We start from the raw sequence: 24,917 nt of genomic DNA on the forward strand, positions 1-24,917 counted from the left end.
CGCCGGTCGTCTGAGAATTACGGACGTCCGAGGATCCATCTGTCGCCAAACTTGGTACTCATTGATGTTTGCTATTTTCCGGACGTCCGCCCCATGCGCGGACCCAGATTTCTTCTAAACGCGATTTTCACCGTTTTTGTCACTAAAACAACCATAACTCCTTCGTTTGGGGTTCAAAACGCACAAGGTCGGATCTGATGGATTCGTATCGGCGAGAGGAATCCATTAAATCTAATTTCACGCTCTGAATTCATATGTATAATTTAATAAAGAAATCACCAAAGATTCTACGTCGAATCTCCAAAGTTCTAATTTCTAAATTCAGATTCATACATATTGATTTTGAGTTCGTTGGAATTGTAAATCAATATCGGGTCCAAGAAACTCAAGATCAACCCAAAGATTCTTATTTCTAATTCATATTAATCAAAGATCTTATTTCTTTTTCTCTTTTCAAACCCTTATTTTAGGATTTCTAGCTATCCAAATCTTTCATAGTTCATAGATCTTACCTAGACTCGCGGCTTCGACTCCTAAATCGGGATCTCCGCGGTCTTCTCCTTCTCTTTCTCCAATTTCTTTATCTAGGGCTTAAACAAAACGTTTAGGGTTTGTTTAGCCATAAAAAGATATATTTATAGGCTTTATTAGGAAGCCCTAATCAGAGTTAATTTCAAACGGACAAAAACGCCCATCTTTTAAAGAGGGGGACGAAAATTTAAGTGAGGGGTATTTTGGGTATTTACATATGCTCAAGCTGTTAGTATTTATATGCCATGGAAAAGAGAATCTAACTTTTTTCTATTTTTTTAGAACTACATTGTTGTTGTTAATGTTATAATCACATTACTACTAGTGCATGGTTTATATTAGGGAAATGACGCTAGAGGAGGCTGTCCCAAGTAGAAAAAGGGGCAAATTTACCACTTCTCTTAATATGATGGGTAGGGGTGGCAATGGTTCGATTTCGGTTCGATTTGACCCCCAAACCAAAACCGAACCGAACATGCTTACGTCCAAACCGAAACCGAACCGAACATGCTTACGTAAAGGGGCGCAGTTATCAGTGTCCAAACTGAACTGAAACCGATTATCGGTTTGGTTCTACCGAACCAAAATTTGAATCGGTTCGGTTGATTTCGCCACCCCTGATGATGGGGTGATTATTATGGTTTCATGAGATGTAGACCAGAGCCCCAAGACACTGAATTGGATAGAATTTGAATAAGAAACCAGTATTGACTTTGATGGTGTTCTTCCTTCTTGGCAACATTTCCCAATCAAAAGTGCGAAGCAACTCTTCCCTTTGTTAATTTGTTGCCCAGAAGCCTGCTCATATCTCTCAAGGAACCTTATAATCTGACTTATACCCTTTGCACCCGTTGGAGAAAATGACTACCTTCGGCATAAAGACGTTGAGTAATTGGAATACTAGATCTCCCTCTCATGAAATAGGAAGCTTTTCCTTCTTGGAATAGCCTAGAGATTCCTTTGCTCGATACTTCCTCAGCTTGGATAAAAAGGCACGAAGAAAGCAGATCACCTTGCGTAGATTTGAAGTAGCCATAAGGTTCACCATCGAAAAACATACGCCTTTTGTAGCTTCCTTAATGAGATTCCTCCACCTCTCTTATGGCGATATATAGGGCGACCCGTGACCACCAGGTCTCTTATTACAATATCCATATCAATTATTGTGAACTTTTAATATAGTACGAAACTTTCTTCTTTTCTTTCAAATATTTCATGTAGTCATGAATTTTTTTTCCTGATAATCTCTCTCTGGTCTCCATTCTTGGAGAGGCTTCCTCTCCATGGGAGATTTTGATGGCTTCAGTTATTGCATATGCTGCAAGAGTGTGGTTTCCACTCAATATTCAACATTCTGCTTGAGAATTCCATATGGTGTTGAGGTGGGGTTCCAGAACTGAAGTGGCATGTGAATCCTTTGGTGAGGGAGAACCTTTCCAATGCCACAAGTGATTATTGGGTTCTAGAATATTGGAGCAATCTTCTGGGTATGTAAACTTGAAGAGGAAGAAGCCACTTAGGACATTGGCAGAATTGTATAACAAATCCCTTTATTGAGTGGTAGGATAGAGAAATCATTTAAAATCATTCTCAAAAAATAAAGGGCGTGTTGGGCCAAGCTTCTCACTCTCATCAACTAATAAATGGCAGAAATCGATTTTTGAGAATCTTTGGGAGGACTCTAAGGGCACGTTTGGCTACTATGAATTTTTTTTTCATGATAAATTGTGCGTCTCCGAGTGGAGATGAGGGTGAAGTGGCTAAAATGAGGAAGCAAAATTAGGAAAAACCTTTCGGCATTTTTAAGAATGGTTACTCGTTACTCTCTCTCTCTCTCACACACACACACTATTGGTCCCTTCACGAATGCGGCTTTGATGGGCTTGATAAGGACCTAGATCATCCAATCGATCTCAATAATATTTGAGGGGGCACTATGGGCTGTCATTCAGGTCAACGGATCCGATTGTTTGAACAAAGGTGGTGCCACATAAGTATCTTTTAGTGGGCAAGTGATATATTACCCCATTCTTTACTTGGGACAGCCCCATCTCTTGTATTTTATGACCATGGTTTCAAATTTCAGTTTCGGAATGCGTTTCGGTACCGAAACCGAGATGTCGGTCCTTACCAACAGAATTTCGACTTGAAATTACCGAAATTTCGGAAAAATATTTAATAATTATCTAAAATCGAGATTTTTGGGTGGCTTGGATTTATGGTGTGGTTCGTACAGTAACTTTAAGGCCCAATTGTAGGCCCCACCCATATTTTTCAAAATGAAGTGTACTGTCCACACTATAGGATGATCCTAACCGTCCATTTGATGGGCCGCAACGTAAATAGGTTGTGCCCCCAAAATCATTTCCATAGGATGATTGCAACCCACCAATCTATAAGGTTTCCATAATGTACAGTTTCTCCTAGATCCAAGGGCTAGGATCATCCTATGAAAATTAGATTTTGGGATGCAACCTATGAAAATTAGATTTTGGGAAGCAACCTATTTACGATGTAGCCCACCAAATGGACGATTTGGATCATCCTATGTTGTGGGCCGTACGGTTAATTTTGAAAAATAAAATAAAATAATAATAATAATTTGGTGGGGCTACCTTGCTCAAAGATCTAATGGGCCCACCCACCGTTCACGTTTGGGAGAGAGGGAGGCGGTTGGTAGCATAATATTATTAGTGAAGAACGTTATGGCTAAAGCGATGGGACCCACCAAAAAACGCTAATTCATATTTATCCAATCAGTGAATGACACGTGTAGAATTCGTACCTCTGTTGCCACACTGGCATTAACTTGGGACTTTGAACCTAACACGTGTAGTATTTATGACGTTACTGGAATCCACTTGGGACTTTGAACCTTGCCACTGAACAAAAAGTAGAAAGGAAATTATAAAAATCTGACCCTTCTTTTACTAAAAACACCCCCATTTCCCTCTAAGCTCGCCGGAATTCGCCTCCGGCCACATTTTCCGGCGATGCCGAGAATCCAAATCCTCCTCATTTTATTATTTCTCCATTTATCTCTCGTCGCCTCTCGAACATCTCGCAACTCCACTAGCTCCTGGCCAACTTTGTCCGGTATTTTTTTCTTTCCTTCTTTGTATATGTAGTGTTTTTTTTATATATGATTTATTTAACTTGGCATTTGCTTGAGTTTCTGCAATGGAACAGTGATTTTCTCTCTTAGGATGTGTTTTTTTTAAGGCCCTTTTCGATTAAGATTATGGCATTCGATTAAGATTATGGCAACAGATTGTGTGTGTCAAACCTTTGGACTCAAAATTATGTTTAAATTTGAGTGCAACAATCGGTTTAGCATTCACAATCGGTTTTATAATGTAATTTGGTTGTGGTGTGTGATTTTAAGGTTGGGAATGCGGATTTGAAAGAGGAAGTTAGGAAATTATGTTTGGAGCTCTGCAGTTGTGAAAAATGTTGTAGATTCTGATGAGTCTGCAGTAAGTTTAGCTATTGACTAGACAAGTATTTGGTTGTGTTATGTGACTATGAAGGTAATGCTGGCAAAGTTGCCCAATTTCCCACCACTTCTGATGGGGAGCAAAAATTCGAAAAGAGGTCTTTTTTAGCTTTTTGAAAGCCTACATATAGAAGGCTTTAAACTCCCACGTTGGGAAGCTCATTTTGGTGGCTGCATAGAGAGAGAGAGAGAGTTCTTGGGGGTTTTCTCTTCGGTTTCTCTTGTGTACGGTCTTGGTTGAGAGCATAATTAACAAAACATAGTTAGCAAAACATGATACAACAGAAAAATGGGACGGAAAAAATTTGATTTTAATACGGTATTGGCTCAAAAAAAACGTAGTAAAAAAATTGTCAAATAAATGACATCACCAAAAAACATGTTTATTACATGTAAAACTTTTTCATTTAAAAAATATAACACGGGTAAAATTGGAAAGTGGGTAAAAAAATAGGGAGATGATATTTTCACCCGTCTGGAGTACGCATTCGCCCCCTTATAACGTGAACTGTAGGCAACTTTAATTCTTTTTGATGTCAAATCACGTTAAAGGGGGCGAATGGGTAACTGCATAGGGGTGAAAATGTCATCTCCCAAAAAATAATATGTCTAAAATGTATTTAAAACACATTTTAAATGTTTTCCTTAAAAAACAAAGTTTTTTTTTGTTGTTGTAAAAAGTTTTAAACAAAGCATTAAGTGGTGAACTTACAAAATGCGTCATTTTTGCTGACTATGGTTGAGTGGACATAGTGTTTGGAGATTGGGTATTGGAGATTGGAGATTGGGATTTTAGGGTTATGGATTTTTGTTAGATATGGAAGAGTGGGTTAGGGTTAGGGTTAGGGTTTGGGGATTGGGGATTGGGGATTTAGGGTTTGGGATTTGTGAATGGAATGTGGATGGAGAATGGGGAATATGCACAAGTTGAGCATGGGTTTTGGGGTTTAGTGAGATTGTGGCACTGGTATTTTGGGTTATTGGAGATTGCGGCAATGTTTGGTGGGGTATTGGGTGTTGCGGCAACAATAGTGTGGAGATGGAGTGGGGACGGCAACTTCAAGGATGATGACATATGGCTTCTCACTACCATTAGCTCTGATACCATGTTTGTATCCTATCTTCCATGATGATAGAAGAGAAGAAAAGAGATTAAAATGGAGGAGAAAGATGTGAGAGAGATTTGAGTTACCTCTCTCCCACACGAAAATGCTCTTCCATGATGATAGAAGAGAAGAAAAGAGATTAAAATGGAGGAGAAAGATGTGAGAGAGATTTGAGTTACCTCTCTCCCACACGAAAATGCATATATATATATATATATATATATATATATATATATATATATATATATATATATATATGTGTGTGTGTGTGTGTGTGTGTGTGTGTGTGTGTGTGAGTAGGGTTACATGAAATGACAAGAATATCTCCATACGTGGGTATACAATGCATGAACACTCTAAACACCAACTGTGTCGAAGAAGTGCCCGAGAGCGCCGGAAGCTAAACACCAATACCGTGTGCCGAAATGAAGGAACCAAAAAGATGTGTAGTGGCAAGTAGTGAAGAATCAATGAAAGGGTTCGAAAGGAAAAAAAACCCAAGATGGTGGGGAGGCGTAAGATGTGTAGTGGCAAGTAGTGAAGAATCAATGAAAGGGTTCGAAAGGAAAAAAACCCAAGATGGTGGGTAGGCGGCTGTGATTGGAAGGTAAGGCTGGGTTTTGGGTTGGGGATGGTGGGTGGCTAAAGGAGGAGGGGGCGTGGTTTGGTTTTGGCGTGGGGATGGTGGGTGGCGAAAGGAGGAGGGGGCTGGCTGGGTTTTGGGGCGGGATGGGTGTGAGAGTCCAATGGGAGCGGTGCGGTTGGGTTTTTTTGTGTGTGGTGGGGATGGGATACAAAGGGGAGAGGTGCGGTATGCCATCGCTCCTTCAACAATGATAAACATGTCGCTAAGTCTCTATAAAACATGGAAGAGCAATTGTATTCCATTTGGAATTCTTTACTGCTCGTTAATAGATATGGAAATTGTTCTATTTCTTTGAAGATTGGAAAATTCAAACCTCTTTTAAGTTGTTCTTCTAAACAACGGTTGTGCACTTACGTTGTTTATAAGGTGATTGAATAGTAGTTCACCACTTTATTTTGCACAATTTAGTTATCTCATAAATCATAATAAGTCAAAAGCTTGAGTTTGGCCCTTTTGCATCAGAAGCTCAGCATGAAAAAAAATATTTGGAGCTATGGATCTTTTTTAGTCTCAAAATTGAATTATTGGGTTTCTATTTTAACTGCTTTCCATTTTCTCGTTTCATGTTTCTTTATCTTTATTATATGTTGTGATTGAGATATTTAGGCATTGTCCTTCCTCTTCAGACTGTTGGATGGAAATGTGAGTGTTCGGAAGATTTTGCCCACACTTTTCATCTTATGTTCTTCGTTACTTATTCCATCCAGAAGGCTGACATTTCACTTTTAATTTGCAGGTAATGCTCCTCTAGTAATAGCTAGAGGTGGCTTTTCAGGGCTTTTTCCAGATTCCAGTTTTCCCGCCTACAAGTTTCCATTGGATATTAAGCTACCCAATGTAATCTTGTGGTGTGATGTACAATTAACAAAGGATGATTTTGGCATATGTGCACCGGATCTAAACCTTGAGAATTCTACAAATATTGCCATGGTGTTTAAAAATAACGCAAAGTCATATATTGTCAATGGAATGCCCACGGATGGATGGTTTTCTGTAGACTATAACCTTGAAGACCTATCAAATGTCTATTGTAAGTTTGAATTCTTGTAAATGTAGTTTTTTTTCTAGTATTATTTTTTCTTTTCCCATACGTAAATAAAAAATACAAAATGTATAAGTGATATTTCAAAATTCTTAAACTGGCAATCTTGTCATGCCTCCTTTTGGTTTCTCAGAGAACTTCTTATGTAAATGCATTTAACTGTAGTGGTTCTAAATGGTTTTCTATCAGCAGTTAGATGATCTATATGTAAATATCATAATTAATGCCTGTAGTATTTGCTATTTCTTGTTGAGGAGTGAACCACTAGAAAGGTCGTACTTAGTACTTACACAGGTCAACCTCAAAGTGTTGCCCAACATTCGACATCATTAGAATGTTTTTTTCATTAATTCTCCACTTTAATTTTTAGGTGTGGTTTCTCCCAAACTTTGAAATTGTACTGGTTGGTTTCATTTCGAAAAAGAAAATAAATTGTTTCATGGGATTTGCTAAGCTCCATCGCAAAAGGCTTTTCGTGGCTGGTCTGTCGCAATTGAGACCAGCCACCTCGTGAATGGAGACAAAAGCTGTTGTCTCCATTCACGAGGTGGCTGGTCTGAAGTGCGACAGACCAGCCGCGAAAAGCCTTTTGCGATGGACGCTAGCAATTCCCTTGTTTCATGTCTTTAATATGTGATTTTTGTACACTAGGATCTTTTCTAATCACCCAATGAGTGGATCACACAGGAACTCCTTGCTGAAAATGGGATCCAGAAATGTAATTCAGAATGAAACCTAGTTATTTGGTATTGTTCAAAGTTAACTACATCAGTGCACACATATTTACCGGGCCATGGTAGTTTGAAACTTTAAATTATATGTCATATGCCGACAAAAAGAGATAGAAGGAAGACACACTCATGTGAGGGATGTTGCTAACAGACTATTGTGCCATGTGTCAAAAAATACTCTAATTGCTAATTTTATGACGAGAAGAGGACGAGCCTTGGCGCAACGGCAAGTTTGGTCCATTGTGACCTAGTGGTCATGGGTTCGAGTCACGGAAACAGCCTCTCTGCAAAGCAGGGGCAAGGCTGCGTAAATCTAGCCCTCCGCAGACCCCGCAATGGCGGAAACCTCGTGCACTGGGCGGCCCTAATTTTATGACAAGAATACCCCTATCATTTTTATAAAATGACAAATATACAACTATTTTGGTACACTTGGGAATGTTAAAAGGGTCTATTTGGGACAACGATGACACTAGTGCCTTGATATCGTCTTCCTGCTGATACATATGTAGATCACAGGGGACTGCTTGGATGGATTAGTTGACTAATTGAAAGAAAAAAAAATCTTATTTGTAGCTGAAGACATTATTGCTTTCTGCACATATGAGATGTAACACATGTTTGGATTGTGTACTGACAGCTGTTTTGCTATCTGAACAGTAACTCAAGGAATATATACTCGAAGTGATCTATTCGATGGTAATCCATTCAATCTTAACACTGTTGAACAAGTGGCAGAGCTAAAGCCACCTGGCTTATGGTTGAATATTCAGGTAAATTTTGTAAATCATAAGTAGCATCGTTACTGTCAGTGGTGTTCTTTGTTATTTTAGGGAATATGTTATGTTCATGCTTCCTTAGTGCATGTTTGTCTGGAAGTTGTACATGAAATGGCTTTTTCAATATGGGGGAGTGTGGGGTGGATTCAGGGCTGGTTTCATCACTCCCACCAGTGGGAGCAGGCAAACTATTCTTCGCATGGACTGCCCACCTCTCTCCCAATTAATATGTTATCTATTTGGTCTTTTGTTTCTTTAAAAAATAAATATATTGAATGGCCAGTTGGCAGGATAAATTGAAAAGCTTTTCTAATCTTCTGTCGTATTGCGCAAATCATATCATGTCTCATCCGCATTAGCTTCGTAAACTCTCTTTGGTAATCTTGAAGAAGAGAATACACCAAGAAGAGAGTTGTCATGCCAAAAGAAAACGTGATACACAAAAAAAATTTGCAAAACCGTAATAAGCAAAACTAAAACGTGAATACACTTTGAAAATTGAAAACAGTGGAAGCTCACTATCACTTTATTCATACATTCACATTATTTGTACATAAGATATGGGTAACCACATTAAATTGGCAACTAGTGTTTTAGATAAAAATAACTACTTCTAATTATCCTAGATAAACACTACACAACTTTAATCTTATCCTAGATAAGCACCGATCAAACAAGTTACCTACTTACCAAACTATTCCATGTAGCTATCCACCATAAAACACTAATGGGATAAACATTAGTATGTCGGTGATGATATTCACAAGCTTTTCTGTTCTGATCTAATCCTCTTCTAATTATTGCAGCATGATATGTTCTTCAGGCAACATAATTTGAGCATGAGAAGCTTTTTGCTTTCTGTATCAAGGCGTGTTGTTATAAACTATGTGTCATCACCAGAAGTTGCTTTTCTTAGCAGTATTTTTGCAAGATTTAAAGGAAGCAGGACAAAATTGGTTTTCCGTTTTCTAGGAGCAGATGTTACTGAACTGTCAACCAATCAAACTTATGGTTCACTCTTGAAGAATCTTACATTTGTCAAGACATTTGCCTCCGGAATTCTTGTTCCCAAGAATTATATATGGCCTGTAAACACTGCTATGTATCTACAACCCCACACATCTGTTGTCTTGGATGCTCATAAAGAAGGGCTGGAAGTTTTTGCAGCAGATTTCATTAATGATGCTACACCACTTAGCTACAATTACAGTTATGATCCAATAGCTGAGTATTTATCTTTCATTGACAATGGTGACTTTTCTGTTGATGGCGTGCTGTCGGATTTTCCTATAACTCCATCAGAGGCAATTGGTGAGCTTTTATTATTTCTCACATAATAACTTTGTAATCTACTGAGAACACTGTGGATCATTTGCAATTTTTTACAAGTTAGGACACTCCTAAATTTGCTACATAGCAAGATAGTGGGATATTACTTACATATGCAACAGTGAAATCTCACCTTTTCTGCTTCTATTATAATTTTCTCCACAAGATGCACGGAAAAATTTATTAGGGTCCATTACCTATAGAATACATTATAGAAGTACGCTAAATGTCTTTGAATTTTGCTTATTAATCTCTTCTAAGCTTTCATGTCCTTCTATCTCATGATTCAATCTTTAGTCTCTCAATATACTGGGAACTATCTTCATGTTATTAAACCTATTGATGAGATATAGGGTTTGCTACTTTTGTGATTGCTGTTTGTCATTTATCTCTGCTTAATTAGTTAAGCCATTTTCTTAAATTTCGTATCACCATTGTTAACTTACCAACTTCTCCAAAAGCTTAAGCTATCGGAGAAAGGCGCGTGTATAATCTTGTATACTTTATCACTCCCCCGCACGTGTGGCCCACTTGGCAAACACGTGGCACATGTGGTCCCACTTTGGGCCGACCATCGCATGTGAATTTTTGCTATCCTGGAGGTTTGAACCCAAGCATTTGCTCTGATACCATGTTAACTTACCAACTTCTCCAAAAGCTTAGCTGTTGGAGAAAGGCACGTGTTTAATCTTTTATACTTTAACAACCATAAGTTAGTGTATGTTTAAAACATAATTAATGAATTCGGAAAGCAAAATGTGAAATGGAAGAGGGACACATGAAGAAAAATAGACGGAAAATGAGAAACTGAGAAGCAATAGAAAACCGTATGAGAAACACATTGAGAAACGTCTTAGGAAATGTGTTAGAAACGTTTCGGAAACAGTAGAGAAAGTCAAGAGAAACACATGTGAATCGCAAGGGAAACGAAAAAATGAATGTTTTTAGATTTGGAATTTGTCAATTTCAAATTTCTACTTGCCACGCATAATTATATGCACTTATAATTTTTTTTGTTTTTTTGTAGATTTGGATTTGGTCAATTTCAAATTTCTACCTGCTTTTATGCATAAATATATGCATTTATTCTTTTTTAGAAATTTTTTATTTTAATTAGAGGCCTACATAGTTTATATATGTACTCTCTACATATTTTATATTTAGCATAACTTTTTAATTACTTAAATTTTTAATTACTACACATACTATTGCTTTCTTTTTAATATGTATTCCCCAATTTTTTTGGTGTGATTTCTGCAAAATGTTTTCCTTATATTTCACATATATTTTCCATGCATTTCTTATACATTTCTCATGTGTTTCACATATATTTCAATATGTTTCCCATATCTTTCTCAAATGTTTCTGATATGTTTCCCATGCATTTCAGAAATATTTTTCAAAATTTTCACGTTTCGAAAATACTTGTTTATCTGAGAAACGTGTTTTCAACTCGTCCAAGGCGTTTCTGACAACTATGGTTTAAGTTGTGAAGCTAGAAATTATGTAGTTGAAAAATCTTACATTACTTATTAGACAGATATTATACGTCTATACTGTAAAAGGTTGCTTAAAAAAGAAAAGAAAAGAAAAGAGAAAAAAGAGAAAGGAAGGAGAAGAAGGAACATTGAAGGAAGGAGTTGAAGAAATGAGGAGAGAAAAAAACAGGACACAGGAGGAGAGAAAATGTATTTTCTTTTGTGTGTGGTTGGCAAACCCTAACCCACAAAGTATATTATATCGAAGAGACTAATTAGAAGAATACCCAAATGCATAAAGACAAAAAGAGCCGCAAGGGTGAAGCCTTCAACCTTTCAATACTCCTCCACAAATTGAAGCATATACATTATATGCATAATTTAGATAGAACCTTCTCAAGTTGAGCTTTAGGAAGACCATTGGTGAACATATTTGTAAGGTGACTGGAGGACCGTACAAAAGGGAGTAGATATACTCTTGGAACCTTCTCCCTAATAAAGTGACACTATCTCAATGCATTTCATTTTTTCATGAAAAAATAGTTTGTTTTTAATGTGCATCGCTGCTTGATTATCACAAAACAATTGCAGCTATCACAAAACAATTGCATAAGCCATTTGATGGGAAATCCCCCATTCACTCATTAAGCATTTAAGCGACATAAATCCACATGTGGAGAGTGACATTCCTCTATATTCAACTTCTGAACTTGATCGGGTAACAACACTCTGTTTCTTACTCCAACTGACGAGGTTTCCCCCAATAAAAGTGCAAGCTGCTTAGCTGGTGTTCCCGCTCGTGGTGCTTCGTCGCTGCTCATGTGCGCACCTTTGGTGTGGCTTTATGCTCGATGGATCGTTGCTATTTCCCTGTCGAGGTGCCTCCGTTCGATCCTTTGTGGTTTGCAGATTTATTCGTCTGGCTCTGATTCAGGGGGAGGCCATGTTCTGATCGCTCTTGGCGTAGTGCTGCTTCAGGGGGAGCTGTTCCTTTTTTGTGGCCGCTAATCTCGATGATTGTACTCTCATGGTGGCCGTTGTCTTTTATTATTACGCTTTTCATTATGTATTCACCACACCAGCTTGAGGAGTGTTATACCAAGCTGAATGTGTGTATGAGCTCATTATACTTTTTGTTATCTTTAGTTGTTTGTTGTAGTTTTCTTTGTAGCAAGCTGGAGTTCCATAGTATATACACTCAAGCTTTAGGGGGAGTGTTGAATAACATGTAAGGGTAGTTTAGGCTTACCTACTCCTCTTCTTCTTCCTCGCTTCTAACCTTAACTCCATTTCTAACAGCAGTGAAGCCAGCTGAAGTGCCCATGGATCCTAATATGAAGCTTTTCCCTGATCAAGGAGACTTGTTAGAAAATCTAAGTAGATACAAGAGCCTAGTTGAGAAACTTATCTACTTGACAGTGACTCGTCCAAATATTTCCTTTGATGTGGGAATTGTGAGTCAATTTATGAGCTCAACAGATGCACCTCATTGTCGGCGGTTACCCAAATTGTCAGATACTTGAAGAAGGCTCCTGGTAAAGGCTTTTTCTTTAAGCTACATGACCATCTGAATCTTGAAGGGTTCACTGATGAAGACTGGGCAGGGTCTCCTGCAGATTGATGGTCGACTACAGGATATTGCACCTTTGTTGGGGAAAACTTAGCATCATGGAGAAGTAAGAAGCAGGATATTGTGGCTAGATCCAATGCAGAGGTTGAGTATCGGGCTATGGCCCATACCTATGACGAGTTGACCTGGTTAAGGTCGTTTATGTCTGAGATTAGTATTCCCTCTTCATCTGCAACCGTTCTTTATTGTGATAATAAAGTTGTTGTTCACATTGTCTCGAATCCATTTTTCATGAGCGGACTAAGCATATTGAGGTGGATTGTCATGTCATCCCTCACAAGATACAGACTCGAGAAATATCTACGGTCTTTACTTGATCAGGAGATCAGTTAGCTAATCTATTGATTAAATCCCTCGGTAAGGCAAACCTGTCTGATATTTGTAACAAGCTAGGGTTGTATGATATATACACTCCAACTTGAAGGGGAGTGTTAGTCTGTTAGAAGGGTACTTTGGACATTGTACACGTAATCCTATTTCACACATACACACACACACACACACACATTTCATATTACATGGAGCTCCCTAAGTGGGACTCTCACCTTCTCCCTCATTTCTTCTTCTCCTTCTCTTTCTCCTTCACTCACCGACCATGTGAAAATAACACTATGAATGAAGAAGCCATGTCTAGGCCCTTGGTGCTTCCTCAACACGAGTGACAATATCTTGGAGTGCCTATCTGGTAGAGATACCCCTTTCCATCATGTGTGGTGGTCAGCGAATGAGAAGGAATGAGAAGGAAAATGAGCCTTCGAGGGTGGGAGTTCAATGCCCATCTATGATTACATTTGACGCAACCCCCAATTTGTATAGGATTTTCCCCCTTTGATTGCACTAGCTTAGTCTTTATGAGGTCTTCTCGGTTTGCCCCTTAGGTATATTTCTTCCCCACACACACACACACACACACACACACACACACATATATATATATATATATATATATATATATATATATATATATATATATATATATATATATATGGGATTTGCTAGGGTCCATCGCAGAAGGCATTTAGCGGAACATCTGTTGCATGTGAGAGCAACCACATTGGCTCACTTTCCAACAGATTTTATCAGTATTCATGAGGTGGCTGCTCTCTCATGCAACAGAAGTTCCGCAAAATGCCTTTTTGCGATGGACGCTAGCAAATCCCTATATATATAGACACACACACACACACACACATATGCACACACATTCCAAATAATTATTCGGCCTCCGACACTTTTCTCAAACTGGAATGTAGGTCTATTATTCCCGTGTTACTTATGACTAGTTGATGTTATGCTTGTGAAGCGCATTCAGAAAAATATTAGCAAGTTCTTAAATTTTGATGAGAGGAGTCTTAATCACATATTGAGTTTCTTTCTCCTTAATTAATTGCCAGTTGACCTTAGCATGTTCTGTTCTCAAGAAAGAGATTGTTTGATCATGTTACTAGCTAAATCCCTATATGGGTGATTTTTTTTTCTTTTGTGATAGTTTTTGAGCATGTGTTGTATTTATTCTAGCACTTCCTAAAGTTGAATCTTAAATGTTCGTCATTTGCATTTTTTCCATATTTAATAAGATTTTCACCGAAATTTCCATCCGAAACTGACATGTTTCCTTTTCTATCATGATCAAAACACATGTCTACCAAAAGCTTGTTAGATGCAGACTTTTTTAATTGTAATGTTCTTTTGTATTCCAGCAACCGATTTTTGGGTTAGATGAGATTTTACTATTTTTCTGTTATAGCAATGACCAATCTGTTCCTAAGCTTCTCCTACAAATGACTTAACTGCATTTAATGTAGTCTGTCCGCAATCAACCTTGATTATTTCGGCAGGCCGTTGGACCTGCTCAGGATATTGATTTCTCATTATTATTACTGCAGGTTGCTTTTATCATATAAACAAGAATAGCTCTGCACATGGTACGTCACTAACTATATTGCTAGTTTTATTCAAGGTTTTAAATTTCGATCCTACCCGAAATTGAAATGGCAGTAACCCGAAACGGTAACTTCTTTCGACGGGAGATTTGTATTTCATCCGAAATTTATGGCATCAAAATAGGTGGTTGAAATTTCGACGAAATTGTAATGAAATTTTCGAAATCTCAACCGAAATTTCGAAAATTTCGCCCAAAATTTTGGGAAGATCACATACAACACTCACATGCAATCAAAGTCGGAGAAATTTCCGGAAACATCGAATCTTTGTGTCAGATACTCACATGGGAACTGGGAAAAAGATAAGCACTTATGATATTGGCACTACCATGCTTTGATAATTGTGCTCTCATTTTGTATTTTATTATTTAATAAGACGTCAAAAGGTTATTCCAATTCCCAAGAATATGAGAGTGCCTGAAATTTCGGTCGAAATTCCGGTAATTTCTGCCGAAATATAATATTAAATTGAGAATAGAGTTCCTAAGGTGTCACCTCATATAGCTTATATGAGGTGGCGCTTAAAAACATAAGGGGCCCACTTTGCTTGGGGTAATCCAAACCACTCATTTGAAAGGCCCTTAGATGGATATGGTGCTTACAAAAAATCAGGTCCATAGGATCATCCTAACCCTTCCATTTATGGAGGTAAAAAATTGGCATATTTATGGAGGTTTATACCCATCCATTTCAACCTCCACAAATGGAAGGTTTAGGATGATCCAATGAAGTTGATTTTTTGGGCACACCTTATCTATGTGAGGGCCTATCAAATGAATGGTTTGGATCATCCAAACAAAGTGGGCCCCTTATGTTTTTAAGCGCCACCTCATATAAGCTATATGAGGTGACACCTTAGGAACTCTATTCTCTATTAAATTTTAATTTAATTAGACAATATGTTTCCCGAAATTTCCGAAATTTAGACCGAAATAATATATGGCTATAATATTACTATTTTATTCGAATACAGTATTTCGACCAAAATTTCGGTATTTCGGTCGAAATTTCAGTTTCGCTAGGGTCCGAAATGCGAAACGAGACCGAAATTTAAAACCTTGGTTTTATTCTCTTTATAGCTTGTCAACAATACATCAGGGCTGTACATATATTTTTCAGTTGAGTGAAGATGATTTATAAGCAGCTCACTGCCGAATTTATTCTTTTATCTTGTGTTGTTCTTCAGACAAACCAGTAATTATTTCCCATGATGGAGCAAGTGGAATCTACCCTGGCTGTACTGATCTGGCTTACCAGCAAGCTGTTGAAGATGGTGCAGATATTATTGATTGTTCTGTTCAAGTAACAGAAGATGGAATCCCCATATGCTTACCCTCTATAGATGTTTTATCTAGCACAACAGTTGCACAGTCGCCCCACTATTCTCGTTTAACTAATATTCCAGAGATTCAGGAAACTCCTGGAATTTTCACCTTCAATCTCACTTGGAGAGATATTCAGTCTCAGTTGAAGCGTAAGTCAAACTTGGTCTCCTCTTTGTACACAAGCAATAAACTTAAATACTTCTCACAAAAACAAGTTGAACTTATCTAATTTATTTAAAAGTTTACTGAGTTTATAATTCAGATTACATGGCAGAATGTTTGAATGCAGTAATTTTTTTCATCTTAATTAGTCTTTTCTTTTTTTAATTGGTAACAGTTTTATATATTTCTAAAATATTCGCCTTTAAGCTAGTATTGCTTGTTAGAGGTATCCTATCTTCCATGGGAGAAGAAGAGAAGAGAGTAAATGGAGTTAGAGAAGAAAGAATGAGAAAGAGAGAGAGAGTTGTTTTATATATATATATATATATATATAGAGAGAGAGAGAGAGAGAGAGAGATGTAGCTACACGTACGGGTGGCTAACTTAGCTACTTCGTCGGCTTAAAATACAGTGGGGCCCACATTGTTTCGGTGATGCAAACCATTCATTTGATGGGCCCTCACATAGATAGGGTGTGCCCAAAAAATCAGCTCCATAGGATCATCCCAACCCTACGATTTGTGGAGACAAAAATGGACGTGTAAAAACCTTCACAAATCTGTCCATTTTTGCCTCCACAGTTTGAAGGGTTGGGATGATCCAATGGAACTGATATTTTGGGCTCACCCTATCAATGTGAGGGCCCATCAAATGTGCCCACCCTCAACACTCTCCCTCAAGATGGAGTGTATATATCATGCATCTCCAGCTTGTTACATAAGTCACTCAACCTTGCTCTGCTTAGGGGTTTGGTAAACATATAAGCTATCTGATCATTTGACCTCGTGAATACTGTGCAAATCTCCCCGAATCCTCTGACGGATAAAGTGACAGTCCACCTATATGTGTTTTGTCCTCTCATGGAAGACTGGATTCAAGGCTATATGAATGGTGAACTTGTTATCACAATGAAGTGAAGCAAGAGAGGAGTAGGGTAACCCAATCTCTGACATAAATGACCTCATTCAGCTGAAATTTTCCTTGGCAAAGAATTGCATAAAGAGATGCTCTTTTGACTAATGAATTTTCTATGACGAATCTTTTTCTTTCTTTTGACTGCAGCGGCAATTTCAAACCCGTACTTAAAGACATACAATCTGTGGAGAAACCCATTATATGCAAATGCAGGAAAATTCATGTCACTATCTGATTTTTTGACCTTTGCTATAGGCAAGCCTATTACTGGGATCTTGATCAGCATAGAGGTAAATTCCTATACACTTCGCACATTTCTAGTCCTATTAAGAGACCTCCTAAAATTCTCCTACTGTGAAAGAGCATATCTGGCTTTTTCTATCTTCCTTTTGCTGTCTCGTTTAGATGGAGAGGGCTGAGCTGGCAAAACCTTGGGCATTTGGGAAATAGTATTATTGTCGGCCCAAATTGGGAGGGATTATCCTCTCCCACATAGTTAGAGGTGGAAAAATTGGGCATGTCAGGAATTTTCAGTACCTCTAATAGGGTTCCATCATTTTTATGAATCAGGGAAGCATGTGATCATCCTTTGCCATGCGTAAGTTGTGGTAACATTCCTCAGTTTCTCCAAAAGCAACTAAAACTTCACTTACTGAAGATTTGAAATATTTGAAGTGCCATTCGAAGTTGTAAAATCGATCGATCTACCCAATTGGTTTGATGGCTTGGCCTAGTTATAATGTGCGCGCCAAATCAGCAGCCCCAATCTTCTTTTTTTCTGACAGAAATGAGGAAAAGAATGCAGATAATTAAAGCATTAACTTAGTATGAATACCTTCCTATATAAACCCAAAAGTAACAAAAAATATTTAAAAAATCCCCCGAGATATTCACTTCCCAAGAAATGAGGCAAATTTTTGTGACTATAGAGCAATGCTCCAACCTAACGAATGGAGTTCCGCCACAGCTAACTAAGCGGCAGTTCTATTCCGGCCAAGCAACCAAGCTGGGGACCTAGGTGGTGAAACAAAGAGAAGCGGAACAAGTTGAGAAGAAGAATTGGTCGACTCATCACACTCATTACCTGAAGACTGCACAGATCTGTTGTGCACCATTTGACTTTTTATGCTTAATCCCGTGCAGAAAAACTTACATGGTGCACAACAAATATGTAGGGAAACCATTTTTAAGGATTGTCAAAATTAAGCAATAATTGAAATCTTCGGAAAATTTATGGCAAGTACTACCAATCTTTAGGCCCAGAAACTTCCTCTATTCCTATGATTTGTACATGTTTAATCCTTTAAAATACTTCATGGCCATATGAGAGGAAATGTTTCATTGTCTAACCAATCTGAGCTTGTACGCTACTGCTTTAACTAGTGTACTTGTGATTTCTACAGAATGCAGCATACCTCGCGCAGAAGCAAGGTATTAGCATAATTGATGCTGTCATTAGTTCCTTAAATGCTTCTGGTTATGCCAACCAAACAAGGCTGGAAGTCACAATACAATCCACCAACAGTTCTGTTTTGACAAAGTTCAAGCAGCAAACCAACTACAAGCTCATGTACAAGATCGATGAGACAATCAGGGATGCCCTTAACTCATCTATCAATGATATCAAGAAGTTTGCAGATTCTGTGGCAATTGGGAAGAAGTCTATAGTTATTCAGAATGGTGCTCAGTTCATAACTGGAGATACTCAACTTGTACAGAAGTTGCAATCGTTTAACCTCTCTGTGTATGCATATCTATTTAAAAATGAGTTTGTATCTCATGCATGGGACTTCTTCTCGGACCCAAACGTGGAGATCAACACAATTTTTCTGGGAGCTGGGGTGGATGGAATCATCACTGATTTCCCAGGGACTGCCAGATCATACAGAAGTAAGTGCATCCTTCTCTACAGTTCTTTGTTCAACTTGCATTTGCCCATTTGGCTATATAAATTCAAAATTGTTGATAAAACATCGACCTGGGGTTTGAAAACCAAGACCTTATACACTATCCCAAACCTAATCCCACTTGAGGAGTTCCACCCAGAACACGGAAACCATGCAAAATTAAGGTCACCTTTATTCTCTCCACAATTCCTAATTCTCTTGCTGATTCTGAAAAATGAAAATCATAGCCTACTACTTCGACATTTTGCTTATATTTTGATTCGATGGTATGGACTAATTTCTTACGGATTTGCTGCATCTTGGTGATGGAACTAATGGTGCTTTGGGTTGATGCAGGCAATACTTGTTTAAAGATGGGCCATAAAATGCCTTTTTTTATGGATCCTATTCCACCTGGAGGTCTAATGCAGGTAGTTTACGCCATGCCACCAGCCGCCGCACCACTCCCAGACCTGACAGAGTCCGATGTAATAGAGCCACCTTTGCCTCCCGTTTCAGAACGAACAAACACTCCTGCAGGAATTACGTCAGGACCCGCCCCCAACGTCATTCCTCAGACACCTCCAAGCGGACAGCCACATACTACTGCTTGCTTCTTAATGTCTCTGGCAATGCTCCTTGCATCTCTCCTATTTCTACGAATGTGATACTACTGTTCTATTAATTTCACCGGCGTTATGTTCTTCTTCTTCCTCTATCTTTCGCGTGCAGTGTTCAGGTACTTTCACTGCATGATCATACTACTCGTATCGGTTTTCCTGGAGCCATTATTTGATGACCTGGTTTTGCTATTTTTGCCCATTTTGAGAGCATCCAAGTCCTGTAATATTTTAAACTTACATATGGTAATAGATTCCTTGTACTCAGGCTGTGTTAGCTTTGAGACCAAACCATGTTTGCAGTTTAGTACTCTCTTCTCTCAGGTTTATGGGTTGTGATTTCTTCAGTTTCAGATAAAAAGTTATGCAATGTGTGGCCCACCTAAGATCTCGGACCGGGTAATTTGTCCTGTTATCGCGCTTTTAAGAGTGGCCTGCATCCATGCTAGGGGTGCATCTTGGGCCAGTTTGGGTCAGTTTGAGGCCAACTCCAACCCAACCCAAGTTGGCATTACCTCAATCCTAACCCGACCCAACCCGAGCCTCAGGTTGTGGAGGGTCAACCCTAAACCAACCCGCACCTAAATTTCTCAACACTAACCCAAACCATCTAACCTGATGTTCCAAATCGGGTGGGTTGCGTTCGGGTTGGCTTGGGAGAGAGAGAGGGGGAGAGAGAGAAAATATAAAAGAAAGCATGAACCTAGGAATTTGAAAATCATGAGAAAATTAGAGGGACAGGGGTATGATCCGCTCATTGCTCCATTCCGGATCACTCTTCCGGGGCTTCTCCTATTCTATTTCAATGAGGATTACCTAAATTCTAAGGGAGGTTTGCTTGGGAGGGTGCTGATTATTGATGCACCAACCATACGTGACACTAGAACATATTTTACTGGGCTCCTTGTTGAGGTGGATCTCAGCTCCAAGCTCCATCAAAGGGTTTTTGGTTAAAAACCCAAAGAGGCAGAGGTAGTTAGTAGACGGTGATATTTTGGTAAATGTAGGAAATTTGTTAGGCCATTGGTAAGGAGAAAGATGAAGGGCAGCTCGTAGAGATTCCTCAGGTTACCTTAGGCTTAACAAGAATTCAGAATCCATAATTAAGATTGGATGGTGAGGCAGAATTAAGCTTTTAATAGGAGCTCCCAGCAAGGTTCAAAGTCCATAATTGAGCTTTTAGATGGTGAAACAGGACGTGAAAATTCTGTGCCCATTTTCACGAGGGTCCCAAAAAGTGGTTGTGCCCATTTTCATCGGTCTGACCATGTTTTATAGATGGGACTTCTGATCGACATGGGAATCAAGACCAAGGGTCTTGATTGCACATACATTTCCCCTTGTGGGACCCAAAAAAAAAATGATAATTAGGATTAATCCCGACAATGACTGCATCAGGACTCAGCGTTGTCCACATCATGGTTTGAAAATATAACCAGCAAGATCATCCCATGGCGGGTGAACATTTTGCTCTATCTGTTCATGATGTCAAGGGTTACATCTAGCGGGGACCTTTGATCACACTCATCGACTCAGGCAGCACGCACAACTTGTTGGATTTCGAGGTGACCAACCATACCAACTGTGATGTGCAACCTACCAAACCCCTTTAATGAAGGGAATTGTGAGTATTGTACACATCCGGGCTAACCAATGCACCATCTACATTTCGGAGTTTAAACCAAACCAAAAACATTTATTAAGCAATTTTCATAGGGAATGACACCAGCACAACCATGTTTTCAATAATTGCACTAACTCTTATTGTCTTTTAATATTTAAAGAGCTGTCAAAGGTTATTACAGTTCCCAAAAAAGCGGCAATTATTAAAACATAGTTATGCGGAATTGCTGATATATTTGCCCCCTTTTCTTCCTAGGACCACTCCCACTTAATGTAAAACGAGTAGTCATAAATACACTAGAGAAGGGTGGACCGGGGAAGAGATGGGGGCAAATATATCACTTCCCATAATGAGAATGTCGCTATTTTGTGCTTTGTGGGTACTTCCCCCAATCTTACAACTAGCATTGTGTGTGCATATTGTAATTGTAGCAGGCATAGAATACACATGGGATAGAATTCAAGACATAAATAATATATCTAGGGTGTCCAAATAAATTATGTAGCATGTCGATCAAATCCAAGAAATGCTTGAACTTCTCTACTATAATACGCTTTGTCCTGTGTTCCTTGTATTCTTATTGGTGATTATCTTCTCTAAAAAGATGCCCCAAGATATGATTCTACGAATGAAATGATATGTATCTTGGTCCTAGAGTGATACACTTGGTATTTTGCCGGGTATATTGCACTTAGGCTATCACCATACAATGCGGTCATATCATGCCCTATGTCAAAGTTACCAACTAGCCCCATCAGGAAGAGGTAAGGCCTTCTATCCATCTTTCGAGAAATTATATGATGAAGGGCCTTATAAACTCATACTCATCATCCCGTCCTTTATATTTGATCCAGCAACAGCAGGATCAAATATCAAGAGTGGTACTTCTATCGTACCACCTTTACGTGTTTGTACGACCCTTCATCAAATAATTTCTCCCATCTTAATATGAAAACCCACATAGAATTTACAAGATGAGTAGCAAACTAATCAATTTATATTTCAATTTCAAGAGTACAAAGCAACTTTTTAGCCGTTGTATACATGAGTTTACTTCACCCCGATGGATTTGCATCCATCTTTTCATTAGGGGGGTACATGGTATAATTGAAGGGGGAGGAACTGCTCCAAATGAATGAATACATTGAAAATTTTACACCAGTTTTATTTAGCTATTTGTGAGAAGAAAGGAGGATCAGATGCAGGAGGGTGGGATCTGCTGACCAGATGAAGCACCCTTCACATTGGTACATGAGGCCCTAGATTCTCCTTTTTGTCCATTGTACGCCAAGTTGATATCGCTGAGTTGCACATTTTGACATGGCACGGCTTTGCTACACAACAGATTTACGGCGACTGGGGATGCTGAGACACCCCTAATATTCGTGAAACTAATGCCACTGATCTTAACCCGGGAAGGAGACTGCAAACAAGAATAGGAAATGAATGAAATACTTAGCCATGAATATTTAAGTATGCACATGATAGATGGGAGAGAGAATTTAGACATTCCTATAGGAATGAAGAATAAAAAAGAAAGTTTCTCTTGTTATATATATATTTATCCCTTTGAGTGTTCTATATAAACATCCATGAAGGCTAATTGTAATCAATCAAGATTAATAAAAATCTGCTTTAGTAGGAACATTTGGACTTGTAAATTTTCTATTTTGTTGGAATCATTGATTGCGTCTTACGAATTTACAATGAAAAAACTCTTGTTCATTGTAAGATCACTTGGGCCCTTTTTTGGATTGCCAAAAAAAAAATTCACAACTTTTTTTTCTTTCAATAATTTAGGGGGAACTAGAATGATTATCGTTGATTTACAGGGATATTATCATGAATTGAAGATACTTCTAAATAAATATTGAATAGGGTTGGGAGGTTCAAATTATCATTTTTTATATTTAAAAGTAGTAGGAAATTTAAAATTTATTTTTCCTTTCCAAAATTTCCAGAAAATTCTTGCAATCCAAACAAGGCATTAAGGAAAGGTTGCTTCAATACGAGAGAGGGAGAGAGAGAGAGAGAGAGAGAGAGTAGGTACCTCTTGATTGCAAGAACTATATGGGCAGTACTCTTGATCTATGATGATGGGATTGTAAACATTGTTCATAACTATATCTTCGAAAGTGAAATTGGAGGCAGAGCTAGGTGAAGAGGCTGCAAATGTTTTGATCCTTACACCATTAGTGGTGCCAGTGAGAGTGCAGTTTCTCACATGCAAGCCAACTACATCTTCCTCATTGGGGTACTTGCCAAGGCTACCCACACTAATTCCATGTCCTGGTCCACAGAAAACATTGGAGATGGAGATGTTGGAGCTTCCAGGACCGACGGAGATGCAGTCATCGCCAGTTCCAATCACTGAACGAGAGATTTTTACACCAGTAGATTCTCCAATATGAATCCCATCTGTGTTAGGGCTGTCCCCTGGTGCAGAGATCTTGACTGATATGATTTTGATGTTCTTAGACTCAACAATGTTCATGTGGAAGAACTTGCTGTTCACCGAAGATATGCCTCGAATTGTTGCATCAGTTACAAAGATTAATTTTATTGACTGTTGTTAGGAGAAACAAAAAAAACACATTAAATTAACACCAATGCTTTTATCAATAAACTAGTAAGCATGTTAAAGCTAGAAATGCATTACATACTGTGGGTAGAAGCTTGCATTGTACACTCTTGGGGCATTGATTGTGGGGCCAAGCCAAAGCTCCTTGGCCGTCGAATGTTCCCCCTCCTGTGATCATCAATCCATTTACGTAATGGAATTGAATCCAACCATCGGATTCGAACTTGTTCAGATCAGTATGTGCCTTCACTACTCCTTTGACCTGAAACACCATAGCTCCCTTGCATGGCCCCTTAAATATCGCTGGGCCCACCAAGAATGTCCCTTCTGGAATTAAAACTCTAGCCGTTCCTTCCCATGCACATGCCTCCTTCCAAGCACTCAAGAAAGCCTATAAAATAAATGAGATTTTATTATTTTTTGTAGAAGATTAGTTCAATCTAGGGAAATGATATATCCACCCCTTTTGATCACCAGAACACCCCCTGTCAGTGTATCAATGACTAAAGAGGGGCTGGTTGTACTTTTGTCAGAAGAATTCAATGCCCCTGATTGCCACAAACACTGACAGGGGGTGTTCCTGGTGATCAAAAGTGGCGGATATATCACTTCCCTTAATCTAACCTTATTTGAAAATGGGGCAATAAGGATATTTTTAAGTCACTATATCCACAGTGGATGTTCACCTAAATTTCTAGTTGTTCCTTTAGATTTAACATAAACTACAATCTAAAGCCCAAATTGAAAGTTGGATATTCATCCAAATGCATCCTAATATACTCACTTCATTGCTATCTGTTGTGCCATCTGCAATTGCACCAAAGTCCTTTACATTAAAAATCCGGGCTGGTCCAGTTGCTTCTGCTATGCATGCAAACATGAACAACAGACCAACTATTCCACGTCTCTGGTTAGAACCCATCTCTTTAAAACAAAGATCAATTTGATGAAAAAGAGATTTTTTTTTTTTTTTTTCTTTTGCTCCTTCCTTCTATAATTTCTTTTTAAGGTTTGGAACGAGCAGACCAATCATCTCTTTTTGGTATTTATAGAGTATAAAGCTATTTACATGTGTATCTTTAACATCTTTTTA

The 24,917-nt window shown here is 38.5% G+C and overlaps 2 protein-coding genes across 3 annotated transcripts; one reads left to right on the forward strand and one right to left on the reverse strand.

Moving 5' to 3' along the window:
* The first annotated feature begins 3,443 nt into the window (after positions 1-3,443).
* Positions 3,444-19,882, forward strand: LOC143845740 (glycerophosphodiester phosphodiesterase GDPDL4-like). 2 transcript variants are annotated; one of them, XM_077354149.1, is made up of 9 exons: positions 3,444-3,627; positions 6,516-6,809; positions 8,213-8,325; positions 9,138-9,642; positions 14,655-14,693; positions 15,898-16,185; positions 17,261-17,403; positions 18,517-19,003; positions 19,357-19,882. In XM_077354149.1, exons 1-9 carry the CDS (start codon positions 3,525-3,527, stop codon positions 19,665-19,667), a joined length of 2,283 nt encoding a protein of 760 aa, XP_077210264.1. In that variant the 5' UTR covers positions 3,444-3,524; the 3' UTR covers positions 19,668-19,882. The 2 variants fall into 2 exon arrangements, with proteins under 2 accessions (XP_077210264.1, XP_077210265.1); XM_077354150.1 differs by lacking the exon at positions 3,444-3,627 and adding an exon at positions 4,944-5,135.
* A 2,458-nt stretch (positions 19,883-22,340) lies between these two features.
* Positions 22,341-24,179, reverse strand: LOC143847488 (exopolygalacturonase-like). Its single transcript, XM_077356334.1, has 3 exons — positions 23,907-24,179; positions 23,294-23,809; positions 22,341-22,666 (listed from the first exon to the last, which is right to left on the reverse strand). Exons 1-3 carry the CDS (start codon positions 24,096-24,098, stop codon positions 22,439-22,441), a joined length of 936 nt encoding a protein of 311 aa, XP_077212449.1. The 5' UTR covers positions 24,099-24,179; the 3' UTR covers positions 22,341-22,438.
* Positions 24,180-24,917: the final 738 nt, after the last annotated feature.

This window comes from Tasmannia lanceolata, unplaced genomic scaffold (genome assembly GCF_043159265.1).
Source record: "Tasmannia lanceolata isolate RefF3 unplaced genomic scaffold, GAP_Taslan_0.1 ptg000015l, whole genome shotgun sequence".
Classification (NCBI taxonomy): domain Eukaryota; kingdom Viridiplantae; phylum Streptophyta; class Magnoliopsida; order Canellales; family Winteraceae; genus Tasmannia; species Tasmannia lanceolata.

What these genes read in the sequence shown, in the direction of transcription:
- LOC143845740 (XM_077354149.1), top strand. Translation starts at nt 3,525, where the DNA reads ATGCCGAGAATCCAAATCCTCCTCATTTTATTATTTCTCCATTTATCT. An exon ending in AGACCTATCAAATGTCTATT is followed by an intron (nt 6,810 to 8,212) that starts GTAAGTTTGAAT and finishes CTATCTGAACAG; the next exon opens with TAACTCAAGGAATATATACT. An exon ending in GACTGCCAGATCATACAGAA is followed by an intron (nt 19,004 to 19,356) that starts GTAAGTGCATCC and finishes GGGTTGATGCAG; the next exon opens with GCAATACTTGTTTAAAGATG.
- LOC143847488 (XM_077356334.1), bottom strand. Translation starts at nt 24,098, where the DNA reads ATGGTGTTTCAGGTCAAAGGAGTAGTGAAGGCACATACTGATCTGAAC. An exon ending in AATGCAAGCTTCTACCCACA is followed by an intron (nt 23,810 to 23,906) that starts GTATGTAATGCA and finishes TCCTAACAACAG; the next exon opens with TCAATAAAATTAATCTTTGT. An exon ending in ATAGTTCTTGCAATCAAGAG is followed by an intron (nt 22,667 to 23,293) that starts GTACCTACTCTC and finishes TCTTGTTTGCAG; the next exon opens with TCTCCTTCCCGGGTTAAGAT.